At 33.1% G+C, this 27,446-nt stretch overlaps 1 protein-coding gene across 5 annotated transcripts in view; it reads left to right on the plus strand.

The window, feature by feature from the left end:
- NDFIP2 (Nedd4 family interacting protein 2) overlaps positions 1 to 17,255 on the plus strand; it is a 122,834-nt gene extending 105,579 nt beyond the window's left edge. The window contains exons 5-9 of one of the 5 annotated variants that reach the window (XR_011163278.1): positions 946 to 1,070; positions 3,912 to 3,978; positions 6,817 to 6,922; positions 13,256 to 13,384; positions 15,118 to 17,255. Coding sequence is in view for 3 of the 5 variants with exons in the window: in XM_069062659.1 (XP_068918760.1) it covers positions 946 to 1,070; positions 3,912 to 3,978; positions 6,817 to 6,920 (296 nt within the window). In the remaining 2 variants the exon portion in view is untranslated. Of the gene's footprint in view, positions 1 to 945; positions 1,071 to 3,911; positions 3,979 to 6,816; positions 6,923 to 7,148; positions 7,168 to 8,325; positions 9,878 to 13,255; positions 13,385 to 15,117 lie in introns of those variants that run through there. The other 4 variants (XR_011163279.1, XM_069062659.1, XM_069062660.1 and 1 more) reach the window with 4 other exon arrangements.
- The last annotated feature ends 10,191 nt before the right edge of the window (positions 17,256 to 27,446 follow it).

Below are 27,446 nucleotides of genomic sequence, written 5' to 3' on the forward strand. Positions count from 1 at the left end.
ATTTTTAATTTTAAATATTCTTTTTTTAAAGCATATTGCAGGGGGCGGCTAGGTGGCACAGTGAATAGAGTACCGGCCCTGGAGTCAGGAGGACCTGAGTTCAAATCTGGCCTCAGACACTTGACCCACTTACTAGCTGTGTGACTTTGGGCAAGTCACTTAACCCTAATTGCCAAAAAGCAAAAAAAAAAAAAAAAAAGAAAGAAAAACATATTTCAGGGAAAAACCACAATCTAGTCTAGGTCAACTTTATTGGAGGGTTGTATTTAGAAGAGAAATGGAAAGGCATGTATGTGGAGATGAGGTGGCTCACCTCCCTCCCCACCTCCCACCTTCTCCCCACCATTTCCCAACAATATGAATGGAATTTTTTTCAATTTTTTGGTTTATTTAAGTAGTTTTAAATACATTAATTTAGGCCTTACCAATTCAGAATTCCTGATAGTTCTACCAGAGCTGGGCCTTAGTTTTACCTTCATATTATTCATGAAGAAAGAGTTTATTAAGTAGATAATTAGTGTAAGCAAAAAGTTATGTCATGTGTAACCAACTTAAGAGAATAATTTTTGCTCCATTGATAAGTAAGTAGATGGTTAATGTTGTAATTACAAAAGATTCTCATCCATACAGCAAAGCCAATTTGGAATGTTCTCTCCTTGGCAAAACACAGTTTTCTGTTTCAATTATACTATTATCTATTTTTAAAAAGTAAAATACTGGGTTTAAAGCTTCTAATATTTACATATGTGTTTATATGATTTTATGAATTCTTGAAGTGAAATCTCTTTCTAGATTTTTCTTTTCTTTTTTTTTGGTGTGGTTTCCCCAGAAAACTTTTCATGAATATTCATGAATATAAATTAATATTATTTTATTAATGTTAAATGTTCTGATAAACATGTTAATTTGATTTGAGTTAAGAGGGATGATTTCTTTTTCCTGTAGTGGCATTTATTTTCAACTGGATTGGATTTTGTTTATCTTTCTGTATAACTAATACCATTGCTGGGAGGTATGGTGCCATTTGTGGATTTGGCCTTTCATTGATCAAATGGATCCTCATTGTTCGGGTAAGTTTCTTTATGGAAAATATGTTTGGTAAAAATGGGGAAATGATTCAGCATTTGGTCATTTTATCAATATTAATGAAGTACTTCTTTTGGCATTATCCTTGATTTTTTGAAGTTCATATTGTAAGATCACTAAGATGGTGAGTAGTTTTGTAATTTGGTGAAATAAAAGCATGGAATTTTAGATTTAAGAAGGTGATCCATTATTACATACAAAATATAACTTCATCCCATTGTTTTTTTTTTAATTAGGTTTTTCCTCCCTTCTTAATTTTTGGAATTTTTTGTTTCCAGGTGGTTTGAAGTAGTGAAAATAGTACTAGACTTGTGGTCAAACCTAGATTTGAGTCTTGTCTTATCCTTGGGCCAAGCTAATTCAGCTCACTCTTTGAGCCTTAGTTTCCCTGTCTACAAAATGGTGATTGGATGTTTGTGTGAGGAAAATAATAGAATGTATTGTAAAATATATTGGAAAAATTTTGTAAACCATGAAGTGATATATAAATGATGACACCTATTTTCCTCATGTAGTCGAGATGAAAGTATTTTGTTAACTATAAAGAGTCATGCAAATATGATTTGCTAGTTAAGCTTTCTTTGAACTAAAAGCTTCAAAAATTGAAAATAAAAAACTAGTTTGGAAGTTTTATAAAACTGAACGTTTTACTTTGCAGGGAATTTAGGTTTCATAAAATGTTACATAATTTCCTTCAAGTCTTTTAACTAAATGATGTAACCTAAAGATTAAGGATTGAACTTTTTTGGTAAATCAAAAATTGAGTTTCATCGTTTGGTTCAAGAAAGCCATTAAGGACGATTAAAAAAAATCTTTTTCTCTACAAAGTTAATTACTAGTTTTTCTCACACCTCTTAATTTCTTAGTGATGATATGTTCTTGCCAGTTAGTAACACTGACCTTAAAAACCAGAGTAAATTTCTGTGACCTTTGTTAACATTTTTCTAGAGTCTAAATTTTCTTAACTATGGCTGTGTTAATGACCATGACTAGTTAGTTTCATATATAAGAAACAGATTGTTGTGAAGATGATGTATTTAAATATAAAAAAATCTCTTACTCCCTAATAAGCTCATGTAGCTCAGCACTTTAACTTTGTTGTTGTGTAGTGTCGCCTGTTTTCTACATTTTTTGAGATTAAAAGGTAATTGCATTTCTTTCTTAAAATAGAGGGCAGCATTTTTTTTTTTTTGGTGGATTCTGACTGTTCCTAATTTCTCTTTTTGTGGCTTCCCTCACTTAGTTAACATTTAATGACCTAAATGTGCTACATTTTTTTTTTTGATTTTTTTTTTTTACTTTAACTTTCTTTATCTTCAAAAATATATGAGTTGTTTAAATAGAATTGCCTGGGATATGTTGTTATTTAAAGACTTTCTTTCCCTTAACATAAACAGTATGCCTTTCTATAAGCATACTTATAAGAAGAAACATGGTTAAAAAACACTTCCTTTTTTTGGAAAGAAAGCACAGGAAAAGATGGGATTTCTAACTTTTTTCATAGCATGCTTTTAAAATGTTACTTCTTAGAAATTTAGATCAAAATCACCTTTCCTCTAAAGCACTAACCTAGAAAGTTGGAGCTTAAAATGCCTTATTTATCAATTGGATAACTCCTTAGTATTTTAGAGATCTTTAACAATATAATCACAGATTATGTTCCTACTTTTAATGGGTATTCCTTCCCAGTGGTGATGTCTTTTGTTATCCATTAACATATTCTGTATTTCTAAAATTGTATTTTTAAGACTTTATGAAAATAGCACTAAACAATTGGAAATAATTGTAAAGTTGGAGACAGATTCTTCTAATTAGTTTCAGATTGAAGTAGAAAACTTCTATTTTGGACGTAAGACTTTTTAATTGAATATAATTTATTTTGGAGTCCAATGGGAATATACTGAATATAAAAAATACTTGTAGAGTAGCTTGTCATTAATCACATCTTAAAGCAACAGTACCAGAAAAAGCATAAAGTTTCAGAAAGAGGAATATAAAGTAAGTATCTGAAATAAGATCTGTAGACATTTGATTAGATTAGATATTTTTTTTAAACCAGTGAAGCATGTAGTCTGGAGTCTGGTCAAGGAAAAGATACCTGTCTCCAATAGCATCCCACCCTGCCCTCCAGCTGCCTGTTCATATTCCCACATCACAGAGAATATAAAACTGTCTGCCATGGTCACTAACAGGAACAGTTGAAATGCCACTTCAAGGTTCATTTAGCTGCGCTCAGCTCACTGCTGGGAACTGAATGCTGGAGCATCTAGTTTGAAAATGAAAAGACTTTAATGAGTTGGGGGTCTTTATGTGACTAGTATTCTTGGCAGCGATTAACAGTAGGGGGTGTACAGAAGGTCAAAAGCTCTTCTTTTGAGGGGTCACCAGAACATCCCCATCTGATAAGATTAAACTAATGTGGCTTTTGGTGTTAATATCTAAAGCAGCGGGTTGCTGTAGTGTTTGGAATAGTAGTTGTGGCTTTGAGGGAACTGACATTGACTCTTTAATGGATAAAATGTTTGATTCATATAGAGCATTTTCTTACTCTCTTGTAACCATGTCTAAATTGCTTTTATTTTTAAAACATTACAAAAGTAGGCTTCCATTGAATAAAGATAATTTTCAAGTTCCTGTAGCTTGTGTGTATGTGTATAAAATCTGTAAGTGATTTTTTCCCTATCATCTCTATTTTCCCTTTTTTGTTTTATATCTTGAAGATTATTTGGGCAGGTAGAAAGGCATTCACCCACAATGTTTTCCTTTTTGAGGCTATCTTATTTTGATATTCAAGTATGACATAATTCTGTTCATATTCTTTTTAGTTTTCTGATTTTTTTACTGGATATGTCAATGGACAGTACTGGCTTTGGTGGATATTTCTCGTCCTTGGTAAGTTTATTCCTAAATCATTTTAATGATATTCAAGTATGATTTTTGTGTAAGTTTTTGAAAGCATGTTAACTCATTAGAATATTGTATTGATATTACCCTTAGGTAAAAAGAATAACACTTATAATCAAAATTATTTTATATTTTCTTTCCATGAAGTTCATAACAACTTTCCACCAGTTCATAACAACTCTTAAATCTTCTTGCATTCACAAATCATTACAGTAGTGTAATATTAAATTATTTGGATTAAATCAGGAAGCTATATAATTTATGGAATCAGCGAAAGACTGAATGATAATTTAGCACCATGGAACTTATTAGAAATTCTACTATAAATTTAACCCCCAAAAGATGCTAATTTTCTTTTTTTGCACTCTTGTCTTATATTAAAAGCAGTCTTTAAACCTCTTAGAGGAAGTTAAGGGGGGAGGGGTATGACTGATTTTGGATGTTATATCTGCCCTCTTGTTTTTGAATTATGGAAACATCCTTTTTGCCTTTGAAATGCATACTGCATTAATCATTACTCAGTCAGGCATAGGGAAAGGCTTCATGCCTGCTGATCACAGTGTTTCCGTTCAGTTGTCTTCTTAAAAAGTCTGTCTTTTCATTCATGCTAAGGAGCTTTATGGATTTTCAATTTTTGCCTCCTTGGTTCTGCATAAATTAAAGAAGCAGGACATTAAAATCAAATTCTTTGAGGGGATATATTTTTACTTCTGTATTTGTGGTACACAATGTTAAAAAGAAAACAAACTTTTCTTCCTTTATCTCACATTAACTACTAGTAATTAACATCTCTAGAATTATAACAGAAAATGGTGTTGGCAGTTCAGTAGGTGGCACTCTTCTCTTTGTGTACTTATTTAATCACTGGTGATAGATCTTTAGGAACAGATGAAACACAGGTTTTGGTAGTCAGTTATGTTTAGTAAAGATTATGTGTTTAATTTTTGAAAAATTGAAAACAGGGACATCAATATGATACTGTCAGGCCAACTTTGCATCAGTAAATTTTTCTCTAACTAACATTTCCATGCACTTGAATAGCTAAGCAGAGGGAATATGGAAATTCTATTAAATATTTGAGCCTAGTAAATTACTATATTTGATTATATCTCTGCACATTGTGGGGTATGGGGGTTAGAAAAACTTTAGGGGAACATTGATAGAGTAGAATGGAGAACATTAACAGGGTAAGGAGAATTGTCTGAGTTCCAAATCAGATCTGTAATCTCTTGTGTAAATTTAGGTCTTAAAAACTTCTGTGACTTTTCACCCATTATGGAATTATCTTTCAAAGATACGACCTAAGTTTGGAATGTAGGGTAAAAAAGTAGCAGCTAGTTATTGCTGCATAGTAATCATGAATGGAGTGACTTTTTAGAACAAAGACTTTAGTTAGTCTTAGAGAGGGGATAAATAGAGTAGTGTCTGGAATAGAATTTTAGTGGTGGGGTCAATACAGATATGGGAAGTAGATGGGATACATTTATTTTTTTTCCTAAATTGACCCCATTTGCTTTGTCATTGTTTCTTTTGTTGTCCTTATCCTGTGGTTACATCTGTATCCTTGTTTTTACCTTAAGTGAATTGTTAGTACAATAAGACTCTGAGGTACTCCTTTGGTTTTTGGCTCACCACTTCTCCTGAATCATGACCCCACTGCCATATATACCTCTGCTTCACTTCCCCACCTTGCTGCTGTGGTTAAAAATTTACCTATTGTAAATGTTTACGGAAGAACTGAATGTTTTAAAATTTGAAATGCTTAATTCTACTAATAATGGTAATATTTTATACTCACCTAGAATGTTTCACCTAACATGTTGATATTAAAGCACTTTATCAGCCTCCTCTTATTAATTCTCAGAGTATGTATTATATATTGGGAGAGAATATTTTACAGAGAGAGAAAAACTGATAGATGAAATATATTTAAATTCCCTTGACAAGTCATAATGGACTTAAAAATCTTAAGCACCTTACATAGCTTTTACATGTTCTTCCTTTTTAACTGTTCACAAATCAGTCTTCTATATGCTGTTTCTAAATATTATATTTTATAAATACTGATCATTGAATAATTTAAAGTTGTAATTATCCATGTATAGACAAACATGTATATAGAATATATATATATGCACACACATATAAAAGAGTAGTATATGTTATTTGACAAGCTTAATGATCCTCATCAAATAGCATTGTTTTGAACCACTGTCCTGTAATATGTGTCTATCCTGAATATTCTGAACAAGTGTACTTCACTTTATTCCATAGATATATTCCTGAAAAGTTGTCTATGAATTGGAATCTTCTTAATTGAATAATTTAAGAATCTAGGTATTGAAGAAATCTTGTGGCAAACCCCCTTTAAAAGCAAATAATCTTAAATTTTCCTTTTATGCAAATCTAGATTTTTTTTTTCATAAACCATGTATTTAAGTTAGTATAAGTATGCACAAAGCATTGATATATTTCTTTTTTTTACTAAACTTTTAGGACTCTTAGTCAATGAGGTAGTTAGAATGGTATAATATAATGGTATATTGCTGTGTAAGTTAAACACAAAATCATTTAACATTTTCATCCTTTTATTTTGTTTTATATTATCATCTTAGAATGAGAATAAAGTTTATTACATATTTCTTCATGATGTAGTAAACAGAGTAGTGAAATTTAATTTTGAATGCATGAATTTTTTAAAATGAAATTCTCAGGTTAACTCCTAGGCAACAAGATTTCAAGATATTCGTTATATTTAACATTTTTCTTCTGTCTGTGAAATATGTATTATATGTTTGATATAAATGATGTTACTTTAACTTGCAGGCCTCCTCCTTTTCTTCAGAGGATTTGTCAATTATCTTAAAGTCAGAAACATGTCTGAAAGTATGGCCGCTGCTCATAGAACAAGATTTTTCTTCTTGTATTAGTGGTAAGGAAAAGTTATTAATGAGTGTATTTATTTATCTTATTTCTATTGAACTCAATAGTGTATTTACTGGCATTTAATACTTCAATTAAATGGAGGAGTGATTCTTTGTATACTTGATAATTTTTGGACTTTTACTATCTAACATAAGCTCTCATTTTTCATTTTTAACTTAAAGATTTCATACTTGCTTAATGATCATAACTACACTTTCTCATCTTCTCTTTAGTGCTTGGCCACAGAAGCAGTGTACCATAATAAGAAGCACAGTTTTTAAAGTCTAAAAAGCTATAAAAAATACTTAAAACAGAAATAATGTGCATTTTATGTAAAACTGCCAAATCCATACAAATATCTGGTATAAGAACTATCTGTGATTGGAAAATAAAATTGTCACTTGCTGATCTTAAACAGTCTGGATCAAGAAAGAAAAGTTAAATGAACAGAATAGAAATTCTGTTGCTTACAAAAAGTAAACTGTCATTTTACATCAAAGTTTGAGGAAACTATGAAAATAAGAGAAATAAACATAAAGAACCTCCTCTCCCTCCCTTCCCCTTTACAGAGGTTCTATTCTGTTTATTGAAAGAACATAAAAGTATTTATTTCTTTTTGTAGGAATAACATTTCTTTTTCTGTAGAATAAGGTAATATCTTCAGATGAAGGTTATAACTTTTCTCTTTGCAGCCACTAATAAGCCTTAAAAACATCTACTATGTACTTGAAATTTAGTAATACTTCTTTCTTAAAGTTAATAAAGTAGGAAAAAGAGATCATAAAGTTACCTTTATAAGTAAGAATATAAATAAATGCAAGTAGTTTAAGAATTACTATAATCTTTCTATCTACCTTGAATGGTTTGTGATAGTGTCATTAGCTTCTTGATGTTAGTTACCAGTTTTTCTATACAAATATATAATTTGCCTTTAATACATTACTTTTTAGATTTTTTTTTCTCCTGAAAAGAAAGATAGGCAATGAATGTTTCTAAATAAAAAAAACTTTAATGAATTTTAACTGTCAAATTTAAATTTACACATTTCACAGTGGTGTGGGTTGGGAAGAGGGATAAAGGCTTGGTAGAAATGTACAAAAAAAATTGCAAGGATTGGCATCATCATTCAGTTCTAGTGTTAAGTATTAAAAATAATTGGCAAAGAAGATGGCAACATTTGAAATGATATTCAAGAGTTTTTTTTGCCAAAGAGATTATTCTATGTAAATTTTTGACTGTTAAAAATATTGTATGTCATTCTTATGGTTAAAGCTCCCCAATTATTCTGATATTCTTTTATATCTTTTATAGTCTTTAGTGTGAATAATTTTTTTTAAATGTGATGCTGTTAAAATTAGCTCATTAATGCAATTTAATACATTTAAAGAGTAATCCTCTCTTTATCCCTAGACTACATCGACCAGACATTCCTTTCCTATACCAATGTGAAATTTCCAGATGATCTGTAAGCCTCCAACCTAATAGGATAGAAGACTACTAACAACAGAAGACCAATTAGTGAAGAAAATAAATTGAATGACAGGGTGGTTTATGCTTACATGCCATTTCTGTTCATTCTGTTAAATATTTGTTACCTTTGTTTTTTGCACATTTGCATATTTTTCATTTAAAAGAATTCAGATGAAAAAACAATTCATATAATTGAGTAGAGATTAGGTACAGTTAGACTTGGTTAATCAGTGTTCAAATACCTGAAAGACTTGAGTGATAAACTCTCTTATAGCATGTATGTACCACTAATAGGTTTATCTGAAGTTTAGTTGCATAAAAAATTAAATTTACTAAACAATTCAGATTAAGTAGGTCAGACTCTTTAATTAGTTTTACGGACAATAGATTTATCTAATGATGATTAAACATGTAGAATATCCTTTGTTTTAAAGTTTGCCAGAAGTTGCAATGCTGACAATTAGAGGGGTTGTCAAATTTTGGCCAAGGTATTACTTCATCCATCAAAACTCTTTCCCTCTGTAAATAACCATGCATTAATTTTCTTTCAGATGACTTTCTTAGGGATTGTGTCCAAATTTTTTCTTATTCATTTAACATGGTTTACTTTTGGTAATTATGGAATATATGTCAATCTGTAGACATATCTGTAGATAGATATAGACATTTTAGGTATTGATGACATAGGTTGTTTGAAACAAAATTTCCGAGGGGGTAAGTGTTACCAAATGACTGGACAAATTTTCTTTCAAGTTTCTATGATAACTAAGGGAGAAACTTGGTTTGTAGAGTGATCCATATATCCCATTTGTTTATTAAGTTAATTTTTTTGAAAATTATTTTTGAATTCTACCAGTTTCATTTTGAGGTAACCCTTTAAGAAAAGAGCAGCCTTGATAGTGGTAGATGTCTTTTTAGTAAGTAATAAAGACTTTTTCCTTGAGGTGTTTATTTAAGCTTAGCTAACAAATAAAGACCTGCACTATAAATAGCTTCTTACTTGGTAGCAATGGTGTTAAGTTTTGAGAAAATCATCTCTTACATCTAGACGTGTAAAATTTATGAGAATTACCAATGGGCTTTGTGACACACTTTAAGAATATACCCTCTCAGCCATTATCAACAACTGGAATCCAGGTTGCAGTCATAAGTTAATGTATTGTCACCTTTCAAAAATAAATTTTTCATCAGTTTTTATTTTTTAAATTATAATTTTACTTTTTTAATGTTGAAAATGGTGGAGTCTGTATCAAGTCCTCAAAAGTAACTTTATATCTATGTGGGACAGGCAGATATTGATCATTTGGTTTATTATACTCTGAAGGCTACTAAAAAGTAAATAAAACTATTCAAAAAGACAGATACTCTCTACTTTATGAAATACAATTAAGTGTGTTTAGCATCTTCTGAATTTCTTCTATGCTCTTCTGGTATTTTTCCCCCCATTGTCTTTATGAATGGCAAATAAAAACATATAGTTTTGTTTTGCTAATTGAGACTCCTGGTTTTGGCTTCCTCATGTTCTTTTGTTTCCGTCTACATTTCCCTAAGTCTTTGGCAAATGAAATAGAAATTTTGGCAACTAAAATATAAATTTAATCACAAGTTAAAACAACTAATGATTTTCCTTTCCTTCTCCCATTTCTTTTAATACTCAGAATTTACTTCCTGAAGGCTTGATTCCTTTTATTATAAAAAATTGTGTAGTAATGTAATTAAGATTATTCATCACTTTTCAGCTTGATTTAGCAAGCTGAGTCATAAGACAGCAATTTTATCAAAATATTGTCTTCCAATTCAATTTTTCCCCTATTTAGAACCTGTTTTCTGAATGTGGATATGCTCCAAATCAAACATTACCTCTTTGTTTAACTCTGCAGTGTTAACTCTGTATGAGGTTAAAATTTGCACATTATCTAAGCCCCTTTATTTGGTACAGTCTTGTGGTAACCTGAACTATCATAAGGAACAAGAAAATTGTGACATCATTTTCAAAGACAGCAATTTCTTCCAGATGTAACAAATGCTGCATACTTCCCTTGCTATTTCCTGTGAGTTTGGATAGAAAAGCAGCTGCCTCTGTGTTATTGGGACACCTGACTAGCTATGCCTTCTGCCTTGAAGCTTGGAAACCAAAAAACATATTTGCATTAGAATAAAATTAGGTGAAATTTTGAGTGGATGTAGACTAGCACTTGAAATTTAGTGAAAATTTCCTTAAAACTTTTTTATTATTTTGCCATACAGCATATATCTACATATGACAGTGTTTTCATGTATGTATCTTATGCACCAGGCATATGCCATTTGCTGCCCATTTCACTAAAAAAATAGCATGGTAGAGTGAAAGTGCTGTTTTAGAACTAAGAGAATTCTGCTTCTTAAGTTCAGTCCCCATGTGACCTTGGGCAAGTCATGTGGTCCCTTTGAGCTGCAGTTTCCTCATTTGTAAAATGAGGGGTTGGACCTGATGACCTCTATGAGATTTCCCACCCCAAATCTATTTTCTCTTAAACAATAGATGGCTTCATCTATCTTCTTTTTGGAATTTAAGACTTTAAATGCTTGAAATTGATTACAAATTCCATCATCATCAATGCATGCATATTCAAAGAATTTCTGAATCCTTAGAACTAGTGCCTCAATTTTTACTGTAAGCGATATTCAATACAATGAACTTTCAGTAATTTTAAAACGTATTAAACATTCTTTTGAGGTTCATTATACTTGATCTCTAGTATCCTCTCCAAAGCTGCATTCTTTAAAAAAATCCATTGTAGTGCAATGAGTACTGGGTTTGGAGTCAGAGGACCTGGGTGCCAACCTTGGCTCTGCCACTTTGCTAGCTATGTTACCTTGGTTAAATTCCCTTACTTCATGGTCTACAGTTTCTTCATCTGTAAAATGAGGATACTGAGTGAGATAATCTTTTAAGGTCCCTTCCATCTGCAAAACTATGATTGTTCCCTCCACCCATCCTGTTTGGCTATGGACAGTGGCCACAATTAACTCAATGAAACATTTATGATTATAATTTCTTTCTGTTATATTACTTAGCCTTCTTAATAACAATTTATTAAGTACTTCTGTGTGCAAGACATTTTGCTAAGCACAGGGGATACAGAGATGGATAAAACCACATAAAGCCCTCAAGGAGAGTTGACATACTAATGGGAAAGACAACATGTAAATAAACTGATACTTAAAAGATGGATACAGAATTGAAAGAATGTAATCTTAGAGGGGAAGACTCAAGTGACTGGAGAAATGGAAAGACCTCTTGCAGATGGTTGCATTTGAGTTGAATCTTGAAAGACAGTGCAAAGACAGAGATGGATAATGGTGTGCAAGGAACAGTAGTTAGGCTGGAATCATAATCATAGAATGTGTGGAAGGGGAACAGTGTGAAAAGACTGGAAAGGTGGGAAAAAGTCAAGTTATGAAGATTCTTAAATGCTAAACAGAAGATAGTATATTTGATCTTGAAGGTATTTGAGAGTCATTCCACTACATTGAGTGGATGGTGAGGGGCAGAGGGAGTGCATGACATGATCATATCTGTGCTTTGTAAAAAAATCAGTTTTGCATTTGTGTAGTGGAGAGAGACTTGAGGCAGGGTGACCAATTAGAAGACTATTGCAATAATCTGTGCTGTATTTGTGAGAGTGTGAGCTAAGGTGGTTTCTATATGAGTAGAGAGGGACACATGTGAGATGCAGAAATAAGATTTGTTATAATATTAGATAAGTGGGATGAATGAGTGTGAGGTCTCAAGGATTCTGAGATTGTGAACCTGGGAGACTGGGAGGATGGTGGTGCCCTCAGCAATTGTTTGGCAGTTTGTATGAGGGGAATATCTAGGGAAAAGATGAATTCTGTTTTGGATATCTTGAACTTGGAATGGCCAGGAGGCAATTAGAGATGCAGGATTAGAGTTCAGGAAAGAAATTAGGGCTGGATATATAGATCTGGGAATCATCTGTTTACAGGTGACTAAACCCATGAAAGTTGATGAAAAGCACCAAGGGTAATTGTATATAAAAAAGAGAAGACATAAGTAGAAACATTTTAGGATTAAGAAATTATCTGACTTTTGAAAATCTATTTAATGTATTTTGGCACAGTAGCCATGAATTCCTCAATTGGAGGAGAATATAATTTCATACTTTTCTGAATTTATTTTTAAGTCTTTCTCTTTTTGGAGCATATAAATATGATTCTTATTGTAAGATAAAAAAAATGATTGAAACTTAACTTGGAGCCTAGTGTTACTTTATAGTTACTTTATGGATCACGTCTTAGAAAATTATGATAGCTGATTATATATTAGGTTGACCTAGAGTTGGAGTGAAAAAAAAATGTATAAAAAAGGAACCCTTTCATTAGTGCATTGTAGCTATAGGAAAGACCTTTTACTTCCATTATTTTTAAAAATATATTTTTGTTGATGACTTTTTAAAAGTCATTGTCTCATCCTTCTTACTCTCTCCTCATTACAAGTAAGTATAGCCAAGCAAAATGGAACATATTTGCTGCAGCTAAATGTACATACTTCATTTTGTACTGTTAGTTTACCACATCTCTGCAGAGATGGAAAGCATGTTTCACCATCTTTTTCTAGAATTTCATGGTTTGTCTCTACAGAGTTTTGAGTTCTTTCAGTGTTGCTTACTTTTGGTCATTCTGAAAATGGTTCTACTTATTTTTCTCTGCATCTTTCTCGTTATATTAAGTACAAACAACATGCCTTGGAGAAATCTTCCATTTACAGAAACACTTGGAGATGGAAAAGGGATCTTTTAGTAGAAGGATTTAGATCAGGGAAAATGACTAAAAGATACAATAATAATATTTTTTTATTGCTTTACAGTTGTGATGTTTTCATGTGTATTCTCATTTGTTTCTGACAATAATTCCATCAAGTACTTGCAGATTCCATGCCCATTTTACACATGGATAAACTGAAAATCATTGAAGTTGAATGACCCAAACTAAACTAGTAAGTATTACGATAGACCTGAGTCCAGTTTTCTGACTCCAAGTCCAGTGTTCCTTTCACCATACTTTAACACCCTTGAGAATGATGTGTTATGATCCTGAGGCTCTTAACAACAAATACGTTTCGAACCTTGAACCAGATGGTTACTCTGCTGTGTATACTATGCCCAACTTTCTTTGTCTAGGAAACCATCTATACATGTACCTATAGAAATCACTGAAGATCATGAAAAACTTGTAATCCTAAAGGAAAAATTAAACTAAAAAGTCACTTAGCTTAATTTAAATGTTTCCATTTAGACTAAATTGAGTACCTGGCATTTTATCCTGATATGTACAAGCAGAGGAATACTGACCTTGTGAATATAGATACAAAGTTGTAATTAAAAGTTCTTTATAGAGACAATGGATAGGTCTAATCTTTTACTAGTGGATAAGCAGTATATTATTTATAAAGGCAGAATTCAATATTAATATTAAGTTTTGTTAATGTTACTATTATTGATATTTTGTTAATATTAAGTTTTGTCAATTTTGTACTTTCTGTTTCTGAATTCTCAGAAAAATAGGAGAGGGATGGGGACAGATTTTAAAAATATATTTGGTTCTTAACATGGTTACCAAAGTCATAGGCAAGACTGACATCAGTTTCTAGAAATATGGGTATAGACCTATGTATTGGGTAAATATGTGTAAAATTGTATATATGAGAATTTTGCTGTGGTTAAAAGAGATTCCTTGGTCTTTTAAAATCCAGTTAGAGATTTAAGGGGCAAATGAGAAAAATAAGAATGATACAGATACATAAAAAGGGACAAAACAAAATGTCATACATTTAAAATCAGAGTAAGAAAAATTCCCTCTTTTAAAGAATAAAGGCACTGTCATTAATATCTCAGTTGTTTTTTTTTTTTTTGTGGGCGATTAGGGGAAGTAGCAATCTTATCTAAAAATTTGTCAAATTTTGCCCTTCCCACTAATGCCTACCCTAATATGATATTTTTCCTTTTTGATTTTTAAAAGTGAGATCCTCCTAGAAATATGTAGATATCAGTGCTGTAGCATATCAATGATTGATTTTATGGTCTTGCTTTTATTTTATTATGCATGACAACCTCATCTTGTTTGGAACTTAGGTTTCAAACCTAAATATATTTCTCTATTTCACATATGTTCCGTTTATAGTGTAGCATTTTAAAAGTCTTGCCTAAAAGAAACTATTGCCCCCCACCTTGTTACCTCTTCCATTTTTGTAATTATCTAATTTCTTATTATATGACATGTTTTAAAATTAAGAATACCTACGTAGTATTTCAGTGTCTATGCAATGAGTGGTTGAAATTTTGCCTTGGAACGAATGCTGTATGTTTTTGGTGGTAATTACTTGCTTGAATATGAGACTTTTCTGTCAAATGGCTAAGAAAATAATTCTTAAGAATTTGAGTTAAAATAGTAGCTATCATGAAGCAACTATGCAATTATATTATTGAAGACTAGTAGTAATTTAAATGAAGTGTGCTTATGATTGTTATGGACCCTTTACAACACCCAAATGTTTCTGACAAGATTAAATTAGAAATTCTAAGATCTGCAAGCTGCTTATTATTTTGATTGATTGATTGAAAAGCAAAATTTGATGAACTGACAATTTTATGATACATATCAACACACATGTATATTCTGTTGTAGTAACTTCTTAACACTTTTCTATCTGTTGCTCTGTGCATTGCTAAGGGGTCTCCTGAACTTGTCTTCTTGAGTTGCCATATTTTCCAGACACGCTGGACCTGGAGTGTACAGGAGGCCCTGAATGTGTCAAGGACGAAGCCTCTCCTGAGCTGACATAATTTGTTGTCTGCACCCCAAAGCATGTTACCTTACCGCCTGCCTCCTAACTATAGAAACAACTACAAAGCAATGGTCTTGACCACATTATCTCAAATGTATAAGTATTTTGCTTTACATATTGTTGTTAACCTTGTGTTTAGTGGATGACAGAAAAAGAGGTTACTTATATTAGACTGCTGGATGTACTTTCTCTAGATTCCATTTGCTTTCCTTACAAATAATTTCGTTTTCTTTTGCTTAAACTAAACTTGATTTGAGCACAGTTATCTTCCAGAGTTTCCTTAGACTCTATATGCTGACATAGTTTTTAAAGCCTGAAAGAGAAAGTATAAATTTCCAAGGCATTTGCCATTTCAAGGACAAACTATATTGTTGGTGAATAATCAGAAGTGAAGTGTTTTAAAATTTGTCATTTTAGGGTACAAACCACTTCTTTAGTCTTCAGCTTTACCTAAAAGTTGGCACCTTTCTTAGAAACTAAAGGGCAAAGCCTACATGAGAATTCTGAAATGTATTTTTTAAGTTCTCAGAATATTGAGCACTTTAGCATCCTGATGGATTGAAAAGATTTCTTTCTTGATGAAAATGACCTGTTAAAACTGGTTTTATTTATAATTCTGTATTCTGTGACTTAAGGAATAATTGTTAAAAAAACAAAAACAGGGGTGGTTAGGTGGCACAGTGAATAGAGCACTGGCCCTGGACTCAGGAGGGCCTGAGTTCAAATCTGGCCTCAAACACTTAACACAAAAACTAGCCATGTGACCTTGGGCAAATCGTTTAACCCCAGTTGCCCTCCAAAAAACCAAAACAAAACAAAAATTAGTACATGGAAAAAATATCTGCCTTTAGTTATTAAATAAAATTATTTTAAAAATTCATTATATATTAGGCATATAAATTAGTCTAATATCACCTAGACCAGGTCTAAGAGTGTAAGAGAAATTAGGTAATAAATAAGTAAGACTTTGAAAAAAAGTAGGAAATTTGACCTATATAGCATTGTTACTGTATTTTAAGGCTATTGATGCTCCTTGGAACGAATGGTTCCATTATTATAATGAAAATAGTATGTGTTAGAAGGGCTATTGAAAATATTATTAGACTAGATAAATTGGGTTTCAGTACTCTTAACTATTTTCAATAAATCATCTCAAGTGTCTTCCTATGTAAATTTCAGCTGATGGCATGAATATGAGCTGTTGCCTTATATACAAATACAGTTAAGTTGAGTGAATATATATCTATCTGTTTTGAACATTTTGCAGCATGTTTTCTCATGTTGTTTTTATGTATGATTTACATGTATTGCTTTATTTTTTTCCCTGATGCCCAAGTAGATGTACAGTAGATTGGCATTAATATTATTTTGGCAAATGAGTTCATTACTTAGTGGCTTTAAATAGTCCTTAAACATTTTACTTATTTAATTGATGTGCCCAGTTCACCATTTGTTTTATATAACTGTTGTATTTTAAGCCAATTTAATCTTTTACAGTATACATTTTTTTATACTCTATTTTCTAAATAGACCATAAGGGATGTCAGGTACTTTTTGAGAAATGTTGTTTATAATACATTTCTGGTATTCAGTATTCAGAAAAGTATATTTTCCCCATTTCCAGTGCAAGAAAATTACGTTATTTCTAATGTTACATAAAGGCTTTCTTCGCTAACTTCTTTGTTGGCATGCAGAATATGTACAGTATCTGGTAGATTTTCTAAAAAATTATTTTTATTGAAAGCATGTCTGAATGACTACAGGCTTGTTTTGAATAATTAACAATTACTGAACCTTTATTTCTTAAACTATAGTAAATATATTTAGCAGTTTGAGCCATCATCTCATTGCTCAGAAAAGCATGTCATATATGTCAATTATAGAACGAAATATATTTTACATATAATTCAGCTGTAAAATATTATCATGCAATTGAATCACGTCATATAGAAATGTCATTTCCTGTAAGTATAACATGTTGGCATGTATTTTAATTATTAATAAAGTTATAAATACATCAGAACTGTGGATCTAATACATTTTTCTGGAGGTAAATTTAAGATTTAATTATGATACCTATTTCATATTTTTCTACACAAAGTTCCCTTGCTTTACTGAAATTTTGTGAATGTACTCATAGATTTGTTAGGGACTTACATTAAATGTCTTGCTTTAATTAGGTGACATATATGTCTTCTAAGCTCATATGAAATGATGGATTTAGCCCATTTAGAGAAAATACTAGTAAATTGTAAAGTTCTTGGACTTAATCTGTAGTTCTGGAGATGTATTAACTTGTAGTGGAAAGATCCCTTGATTTAAAGTCATATGATCTGTTGTCAAACCCAAAGTCTGCTACTTATTACTTCTGTGACCTTTTGGCAAATACTGCCTCTCTCTAGGCATCAGTTTTCACATATATAAGATAGCTTTGACCATTTAAGCACTAAATTCTCTTCCTACTTTGTATCATTATCATATAAGCAAAGAACACTAACTAGAATAATTTTTGGGGGGAGGGCAGGAATGGGGGAAAGGAAGGACACCATATTTTGGCTCACCATATTAAAGAAATTCTTAGTACTCTAAGCTTTTAGGTTACAAAAGCTGCATGTTGCTCTGTAACAACTCCACCCCAAGTCTGAACCCCTCTGGATAATGATAACATATCTGAACTCATTACTCAGTTATTAACATATTCCCACCCTGTCATACCCTCCCTATCCCAGAGATTCTGAATCCTTATCTGCTTTTGTACTGTTCTCTCCCTTATTCCTATCTTTCCTCAATCCAATAATATCTCCTCCTCTACCCAAGGCCCTACTCTAAAGCCATTCACCCCTTTCCCTATGCTCTCTAGAATACATGCTTGTAATGATAATGGTAATTTGAAGATCTTCCTTCTCCCTTAATAGGCCAAATGTAATCCCATGGTGGTGGGGAGGAGGAGCTTGCTAAAAGGATAGAACAGGGAAGATGGAGCAGGAAGGAGAAGGAGAGAGAGCCAGAACAGCTGGGACCAAGCAACATGGAGACTGAGCAGCTAGTGTGAGAGAGGGGTATTTTTGCTTAAGAGGGCCTGTTTTGTTTTGAAGGCCCGATGGAAGGAAGGCTTGGGAATGTTGGTGTTCACTACATTGGTTATGTGTACCAACTTCTTGGTTGCTATGATGGATTTGGCTTTCTGGTTTTGGGATACGGCTTTCTGGTATTTGAATAAATTTTTTGGTTCTGTGTTCCCTGTGGAGAGTCTGTTATATTTTGTGATTCACAACTACATTAGCATATTCATAGCCACTGTGAGTGCTGTAAATATGACATTGGTGTTATAGTGCTCTATAGATTTTTAAAAAAAACAACTAGCTTTCATTTTAAAATTTACCCATTCTTTCCATCTTCTTGCAGTCACTAAAACATGGTTCCCTCTTAATGATATTGCTTCCCTGACCATTCTTTTCAGCACTGGTTGTACTTTTCTTCATACCACTCACTTACTGGTCATGGTAGGTAGTTCTTGCTCTGCATTGCCACTTACAGAGTCTTCCTCTACCACCATCACCCAGGCCTTGACAATGGAGTGAAGATGGGACTGAAGGAGAAAAGAGTCAAGGATGACACCTAGGTTGCAAGCCTGCTTTCCTGGGAAGGTGGTAGTGCTCTTAAAAGTAATAGGGAACCATTAGGAAGAGGGAAGGACTCGGAGGGAAAGATGAGTTTAATTTTGGATATATTAAGTTTAAGATGTCTGTAGGACATCTAGTTTCAGATATTTAGTAGGCAGTTGCAGATGAGTCTGGAGTGAAAACCTAGAGAGACTGCAGCATTGAGAAGAGGGTGAAAAACTGCAGAGAAATCAAGGACCAGGATTGAGAAGATACCATTAGGTTTGGCAATTAGGAGAGTGCTGATAACTTTAGAGAGAGCAATTTCTATTGAATGATGAGGTCAGAAACCAGACTATAGAAGGTTAAGAAAGAGTGAGAGTAAAGGAAATGGAAGCACCTATTATAGATGCCTTCTCAAGGAGTTTAGCTACAAAAGGAAAGATAAGGGATGATAGCTAGTTATGATGTACAGATCAAGTGAAGCGGCCTAAGGATGGATGGATCAAATGAGGGCTTTGTGAGGATAGGGGAGATATGGGTATGTTATTAGAAAGGAAGAAGGGGAGAAACTAGAGACAGGTGAGAAGATGGCAATGATAAAGATCTAATATGGAGAAGAAAGAGGGATGGAATAAGGTCCCTTGTGCATGAAGAGTGTGTTTGCATTGGCAAGGAGGTCTAGCTCTTCATGTGAGTTAGTGATTCAGAAAAGTTGCAGTACAAAGTGGAATAATGAGATGTAAAAGGATTGCCTTGCTGCAGGGAGGTCTCAGTTGAGATTATGCAACTTGATCTTGTAGTGGACCCAGTCAGCATGGTTTTATGATTTCCTCCAACATTTTTTAGCAAGCAGCATATAATAAGTAGGCACAAAGGCTGGAGAGAGTAGTAGCAATCTAAGGCTGACGCTTGGTAGGGCAAGATTGCAGTAGGATGAGGGGCCAAGAGGCTCAAGAGGAGACAGTATAGAGTTGAACTGGTTCACCAAGGGATCAAGATGGGGGAAAAAGGGAAGACAGTACAGGAAGGGAATGTGGCTGGGGTTGGGTCTGGGAAAGAACTATGGGTAGGAGGGGTTGAGGGGTATGATGAGAAGGAAGAACAAGGTTTTGGGTTGCACCTGAGATTTGGCTGGATTAGAAAGTGGGTATAGACATTTGTTCTTTTGCTTAAGAATTGCTGACATTATGATTGATCCATATATAACAGTACAGTGTAGATACTTTCAATGTATATTATAATTACTATTTTTATTCCCTGGGGGTGTCCCTAAAGTGCTAGAATCTAATTCTGTTTCCATTTTAAATGTATGAAGTTTTATTGCTTGCAAAGCCGGTTGTTATTCTAATCCACAAAAATTGGCAATGGGCCATAGTTTTGCTAACCACTGTTTTAATCCAATGGTAGCCTTATGATTTCAAAAAAATGTGATGAAGTCTCCCAGTAAGTTGAATAGACATCCTGTGGTGAATGTCTGATAGGAAAAAATAAATGAGGTCTGTCTGCGTAGGATGGGCAGGCAGGGATAAGTTTCTATCCACCTCACTAGAGGGAAGATTGATCTCCATGAGATTTACTGAAATATTAGAGTTGTAATCCAAATATCTAAATAGATTAAATAGTGGACTAAGCAAATTACACTCCTTTTCTGTCTTTTTTTCCCCTGATTTATTTATTTATTTAAATGCTTTATTAACTTCTGATTTACATCATTCGTTTCCGCCAGATTTTGAGTTACAAATTTTCTTCCCGTTTTTCCCCCACAATAGCAGTCCCACAGGATATCCCCTCCTCCAATCTGCTCTCTCCCATATTTTCTCCCATACCCCTTTCGACTTTTCCAGTGGATCTCTATGCCTCAGTGCCTGTATATCTCATTTCCCAATTACATGTAAGATAGTATTAATAATAGTATATGTATATATATACACACACACATATATATTTGAATATTTGATTTTAAAACTTTCAATTCCAGATTCATTCCCTTCCTTCCTTGTCGCCTACCCTTACTGGGAAGATAAGCAGTTGAGTATAGGTTGTACATGTGTGGCTAATGCAAAACAATAATATAGTAGATACATTGTAAAAGACTGACTATATTTCCCTCCCTCCTATCCCACCTCCCACTTGTTCTATTCTTTACTTTAATCCCGTCCCTTTTCAAAAGTGGGTGCTTCCAACTTCCCTCCCCCCCAGCCTGCCCTCCCTTCCATCATCCCCCCTCTCATCCCCTTCCCCCCCTACTCTCCCAGAGGGTGAGATACCCTATTTAGTGTGTATTTCATTCCCTCCCCAAACCAGATTCAATGAGAATAAGGTTGACCCATTCCCTTTTGCCTTCCTATTCTTCCCCTACATTGTAACCATTTTCCCTTGCCTCTTCTGTATGAGATAGTTTACTCCAATCTGTCTCTCCCCATCTTCTCTCATTATATTCCTCTCTCACCTCTTAATTTCACCTTTTAAGTATCATCCCTTCCTGTTAAATTGGTCCTGAGCTCTATCTGTATGTATACTTGAAAACATATATATACATATTCACATATGTATTCATATGCTCATATACCCTCATATATAGACATATATATGTGTGTGTATATATATACATATATATTTCTAATCCCTTCAACTACTGAGAAAAATTTCATAAGTTACAATTATTGTTTTTTTCATGTAGGAATGTTAATAGTTCAACTTTGATAAGTTCCTTATGATTTCTTTTCCCTGTTTACCTTCTCATGCTTCTCTTGCTTCTTATATCTGAATGTCAAATTTTCTATTCAACTCTGTTTTTTTCAGCAAGAACGCTTGAAAGTCCTCTATTCCACTGAATCCTTTTCTGTCTTAATAGGTCTTGGTACATTGTGTTTTAAGATATTTAGGTGAGATGTGCTAGTAAAGTCAGTTATTATGATAGCTTCTTTATAAAGCACAATGATTCCCATATTCATTTAACTCTAAAATGAAACTGTATTTAAAATGTAAAAAATAAAAATTTATCAATGCCTTTTGTTTTTAAATTGCCTCTCTTTCCAAATATGTTTCTCTGTACCTTTCCGCAGGAGGTATTCAAATCTGAGATTAAAAAACAAAATGCTACACATTTTTAAAATTTGATGACAGAAGTTTGAAGTCTCATATCCAGCATTAATTGGATTTAGTGCCTGTCTCAATGCTTGAAGGTCATATGATTACTTATTTATTATTATTATTTTTAAAGCAGTTGGGGTTAAGTAACTTGCCCAAGGTTACACGGCCAGTTTTTTTTTTTTTTTTGTGTGTGGGTGTTAAGTATCTGAGGCCAGAACCGATCCCGGGTCCTCCTGATTCCAGGGCCAGCGCTCTTACTACACCACCTCGCCGCCCCCATATGCTTACTTATTTAGTTAAACATTGTGGGTACCTAAAAGACAAGATAATCTAAGGCATCTACCTTACATGAATATTTGCATATTTGATCATTATAAAAAGACCACAGTTCTAGATTTAAAGGAATTTTTGCTTTTTATAATACTAAATACAGTTAGATTTTGATGTTTTAGGCGAAACAATAGGAATCAAAAGACAATCAGCTATAAAGCCACCAATTAAATAAACTTAAGAAAAATATCAGGCCATGTTCTGCTTTTACTTAGTCAAACCAAGACACAAGTGACTTAAGTTGGAGGAAAATCCAAATGATTTTTGTTATTGATGATTTAACAATACGTTTCAGGAATGCTAATGGGGAAAAGAAGGTTATAGTGTTAACACTATGAACCACAGGGTTGTACTGAGCATATAAAAGGCATAGCTCCAACAAGAGCCTGAGAGGAAGAAGAAATGAATGGACTGAGGTTGTCAGGAGGACTGTGAAGTGTAGGGGTATTGAATGAAGGGACTGAAGCCTATATATACACAATGGAAGCTATTTTTGAGGAAATGTCTATAGAAAGAGCTGGGGAAGGAGAGCTGGCCAGATTCTCAGAAATCTGAGGGCTCTGCTTTACAACCTTCTCCTGGAGGAGTGTCTGCTTGCTTTATACTCCACTAGAGATCTAGATATACCATTAATCTGTATGTCATTGTGAATAAAAATCTTTTAAAATTACATTTAAAAAATCCATCCCTTGTGTGAATTGTTGCTAGCTTTGTCCAGCCATTGCCCACTATGTGTTGGTATTTATTCAAAAAGGAAAGATATCCTTCTATAGTAAAAACAAAAAATCCACAGCTAGTTGCTTCATTTCTTTGTTTTAGCTTGCTCCTCCTCAGGCCTGGTATTCTCCAGCATTTGCCTATCTGTACAAAGGGAGTATGTGGGCTGACTTGTTTAATTGTGTAGCCAAGTTTTACTTCTTTTGATTCCTGTGAAAAAGAAAAAAAATTATTAGAGGTGTTTACATAAGGGTAAATAATAACTGAATGCTTACTGAGTGGCTAGATGAGTATCTGAGAGGTAATGGTTTATGTAAGCTTTGGATTCCGCTTGATGATCATGCCCACCCAGAAGGCTCAATAAAACCCTCACCGTTGTTCTACTTAGAATTGGCCTTCCTGAATTCAGCTATATAAACTTTTAATGAGTGACCTATTTGTGAAACTCCTTTCCGGGTTGGCAAATACAAGTTGATAGGGAACTTCTAATGCCTTTTTCCTTGTAACCTCCCTTCCCTTGTATTTCCCCTCGGCCTGGAACCTGACCAAAGCAGAAAGAACACAAAGTAAACGGCGCTGACAACAGCTGTCCACAGCATTTCCGCACCGTGATTTCAGAGTGAAATAAATTAAACACATTGATCCTGTTGTTTCATGGTGTCTGCTTCAACCTACTGGGAGTTTTTAGGCATAAAGCAAATAGTTCTTGTTAAATGTTGGGGCCTACCTAATTGTTGAAATAATGATAAAGTGGCATTCATAGAGAACGTTTTGTTTGCTTTCAGCAGGACTTATTTGGATCCTTTTTTTTTTTAAATGGCATAATGATTCTTGAAACAAAAGGAGGAAAGGATTTGAGGTTGTTATATCTTTTTCTAAAGGAGCAACTAGAGTCCATTGATGGCTGTTAGCCATCAGATTTTAAAGACAAATGCACAAATAGAAGAAATATTTCACTTATTCCTACAAAGCACTAAGACCCCAGTTAAATACAGAGGCACTTAATTTTTGATGCTATTTCTTTCTTAATTTTTTTCTTGCACATTTTCCTTGGGAAACTTTAGAATTGAATATGAGAGATTTTATTTATTTAAAAAAATAATTTGTATGTCTCTTTCCTAATGTCCTACATTAATGCCTCACTGTAATGTGGAGGTTGTTAAGGATTCTTGAAGTCTTTTCTTGATAATAGACCACAAACTTTTCTAGGCCCCACCAGACTGGAAAGGCTTCAAGTATACAAGGAGGTAGATGGATTGGTGGATAAAGTGCAGGGCCTGGAGTCAGGAAGATCTGAGTTCAAATGCAGCCTCAGGAACTTAGTAGCTGTATGACCCTAGGCACTTAACCCTGTTTGTCTCAGTTTCCTCATATGTAAAAAGACCTGGAGAAGGAAATGGCAGACTACTACACTATCTCTGCCAAGGAAACCCCGAATTTTCAAGAGGATTCACATAAGTTCAGACAAGCGTATTATTACCAGAAGATTGGCCACTTTGTGGTGATTCTTTTGTTCACAGCAAGTCATGAAGATTGTTTACTGAGATGTGGAGGGTTTCTGATCTCTGGTGGTGTACGAGCACCCACACCAATCAGATCACAGATATCAGAAGTGGATTGGTAGGTCAAGAGGCAATACAGATCTGATTTCTTTCTAACTTTGTTCAAGGATTACCTATTTTGTTTTACATACATTGATCTAAAAAAGATGCTTATCATAATCAAAGACATTTTCAAACAGACACAAATACTGATGATGACAGTAGCTGATGTCTTTTTAACGTTTTGTTTAAAGTGATCCTCACAACAACCCTGTGAGATGGCTGCTATGAGTGGTATGATTCTCATTTTAGAGATGGGGAAACCAAAGCTCTGTGAGATTAAGCAACTTGTATATGGTCCCACAGCTAGTAAGTATCCTCCCTCTGGATTTGAATCCTGCTCATCCTGACTAAAAGTCCAGGAAATAATGCAAAGAAGAAAAACATAGCTCAAGCATTTAATTATAGAAGTCCACCTTGCAGAAGTGTGGGAAAACCAATCTTTCTCTGGATATATTGTAAAGAATAAAGATAATCTTCAATTTTTTTGCCCACAAGTTTCAAAAATTAGAAAATTTCACAATTCTCTCTTTTTAAAAATGTAATATTCTGCTTTACAACCTCCTGTTGGAGGGGCATCTGCTTTCTTTATACCTAGATAGATAGATATAGAGACCAACCATGGGTCCTGCGTGTCATTGTGGACAAAAAAAACTTCAAAAATATACTTAAAAAATGCCCCTTTGTGTAAATTGTGGCTGACCTTGTCTTACTATTATTACTCAATATGAGTTGGTGATTATTCAAATAGGAAAGACCTCATTCTTCCAGTAAAAATAAAACAATAACAAAAGTTAATGGTAGTTCCTTCTTTTCTTTGTGAAATGTTGCTATCATCTCTGCTAATAATATATTTATATTTCTGCACTAGTATTCACTAGGGATCAATATTCATTAGGCCTATAATTTTTTGTTTTGACTCTCTTTGGTTTAGGTATAAGCATCATATTTGTATCATAGAAAAAGTTTGGTGGGATCCCATTTCCTATTTTTTCAAACTGTATAACATTGAAAGTAGAAATTCTTTAAATTTTTGATAGAATTTTCTTGTAAATTCATCTGATTCTGAAGTTTTTTATTTGAGTGTTAACTTATGAATTGTTCAATTTCTTTTTCTGAGACTGGGTTGTTTAAATTCTCTATTTCTTCTAATCTGGGTATCATATTTTTGTAAATAATCATCCTTTGTTTTAATAGCATGTAGTTGAACAAAATAGTTTTTTATAATCTCCATTATTTTCTTTTCATTTGTTGTGAATTATTGTTTTTCAATTTTGATATTGGTGATTTAGTTCTCTTTAAAAAAAAGATTGCCATTCAATTAATTAATTTTATTGTTTTTTTTATTTAAAAGACTCCTTGTTTTATTTATCAATTCAATGTCTTGTTTTTGCTTTCAATTTTGTTAATTTCTTCATTTTTCAATTTTTTTTCTTTTGGTGTTTAATTGGAATTTTAAAATGTGTTGGTCTTCTAGTCTTTTTTAGTTGTAGGCTCAGTTTTAAAAATTTATTCTTTTGTTGATGAAAGTGTTTAGAGCTGTCTATTTTCCTTTAAAGACTGCTTTGACTGCTTTCCCAAAATTTGGTATGTTGTCTCATTATTGTTGTTATTTTTGATGCAATTATCTGTTATATCTTTGATTTGTTTTTTGACCTATTAAATCTTGAGAATTATTTATTCTCTAGGTAATTTTTAATCCTTTCTTCAATGGTCTTTTAGAATACATTTTTCTTGTTGAATTGTAGTCATTAAATATGTGTTTAATATTATTCTATTCTGCATTTGTGAAGTTCTTATTCCTTAATCCATCATTAGTTTCTGTAAAAGTGCCATACACTCTGGAAAAATATTTATACTTTTTCTATTCCCATTCAGTATACACCAACAGTCTAATATATATAGCTTTTCTAAAATCCTAGTCAGGTCCTTAAGTTCTTGTTTTCATTTTATGGGGCATTGCGGGGGGAGACTTAAATATTTTTAGCTATGAAAGGGGTGCCAATGTATTCCAATATCATAGTTCTATTATTTTACCCAGCTATTAATTTATTTTTTTCCTTTAAGTACTTAGACGCTATACCAATTGGTACATAGATGTTAAGTACTGAAATTCATTCATGGTATCTTTCAACAAAAGGTAATTTCTTTGTTTATCTTCTTTTATTAGGTTTATTTTTGCTTTTGTTTTGTCTGAGATTATGATTGCTACTCCACCCTGCCTAAAAGTTCAGTTGAGGATCAATAAATTTTAATTTAATTTCTTCAATTAATGAAAATCCACTTTCTCTCCTTTCATCTCTCTCTATTAAAAAGAGAAAGATGAATAGAAACCTTGTATTAAATATCCATAGTCAAGCAAAACAAATTCCCAACATTATAAATTTTGCTTTAGCCCTTTATTTTAATTTTGTGTGAGTCTTTATATTTCAAATGTGTGTCTTAATGAACAACATATTATTGGATTCTGCTTTCTAATCTATTTTGCTAGTCTTTTCCATCTTATAGCTGAATCCATCCAATTCACAATTATGATTGTTAATTGTATATTTCCTTTCATCCTATTTACATACTTTCCCCTCTATTTGGTCTCTGCCTCTTCCATATCAAAGATTTTATCATATTTTAAAATAAATTTTTTGTTGATGTTTTTATTTTAACCTCACCAAAACTTCTCTGCCTCTTTGTTTCTCTATGTCTTTCTCTCTCTCTCACTCACAGAATAACAAATTGCATTCCATAATGATTGAATTGATCCAAAGCTCCACCAACAATTTACTGGTATACCTGTCTGCCTGTAGCCCCTTCAACACTGGCTTTTCCTATATTTGTCATTTTTGCTAATTTGCAGGATGTGAAGTCAAACCT

Source organism: Petaurus breviceps, unplaced genomic scaffold (genome assembly GCF_028583685.1).
Source record: "Petaurus breviceps papuanus isolate PSGF00001 unplaced genomic scaffold, PetGlider_PUasm1.0 90491, whole genome shotgun sequence".
Taxonomy (NCBI): domain Eukaryota; kingdom Metazoa; phylum Chordata; class Mammalia; order Diprotodontia; family Petauridae; genus Petaurus; species Petaurus breviceps.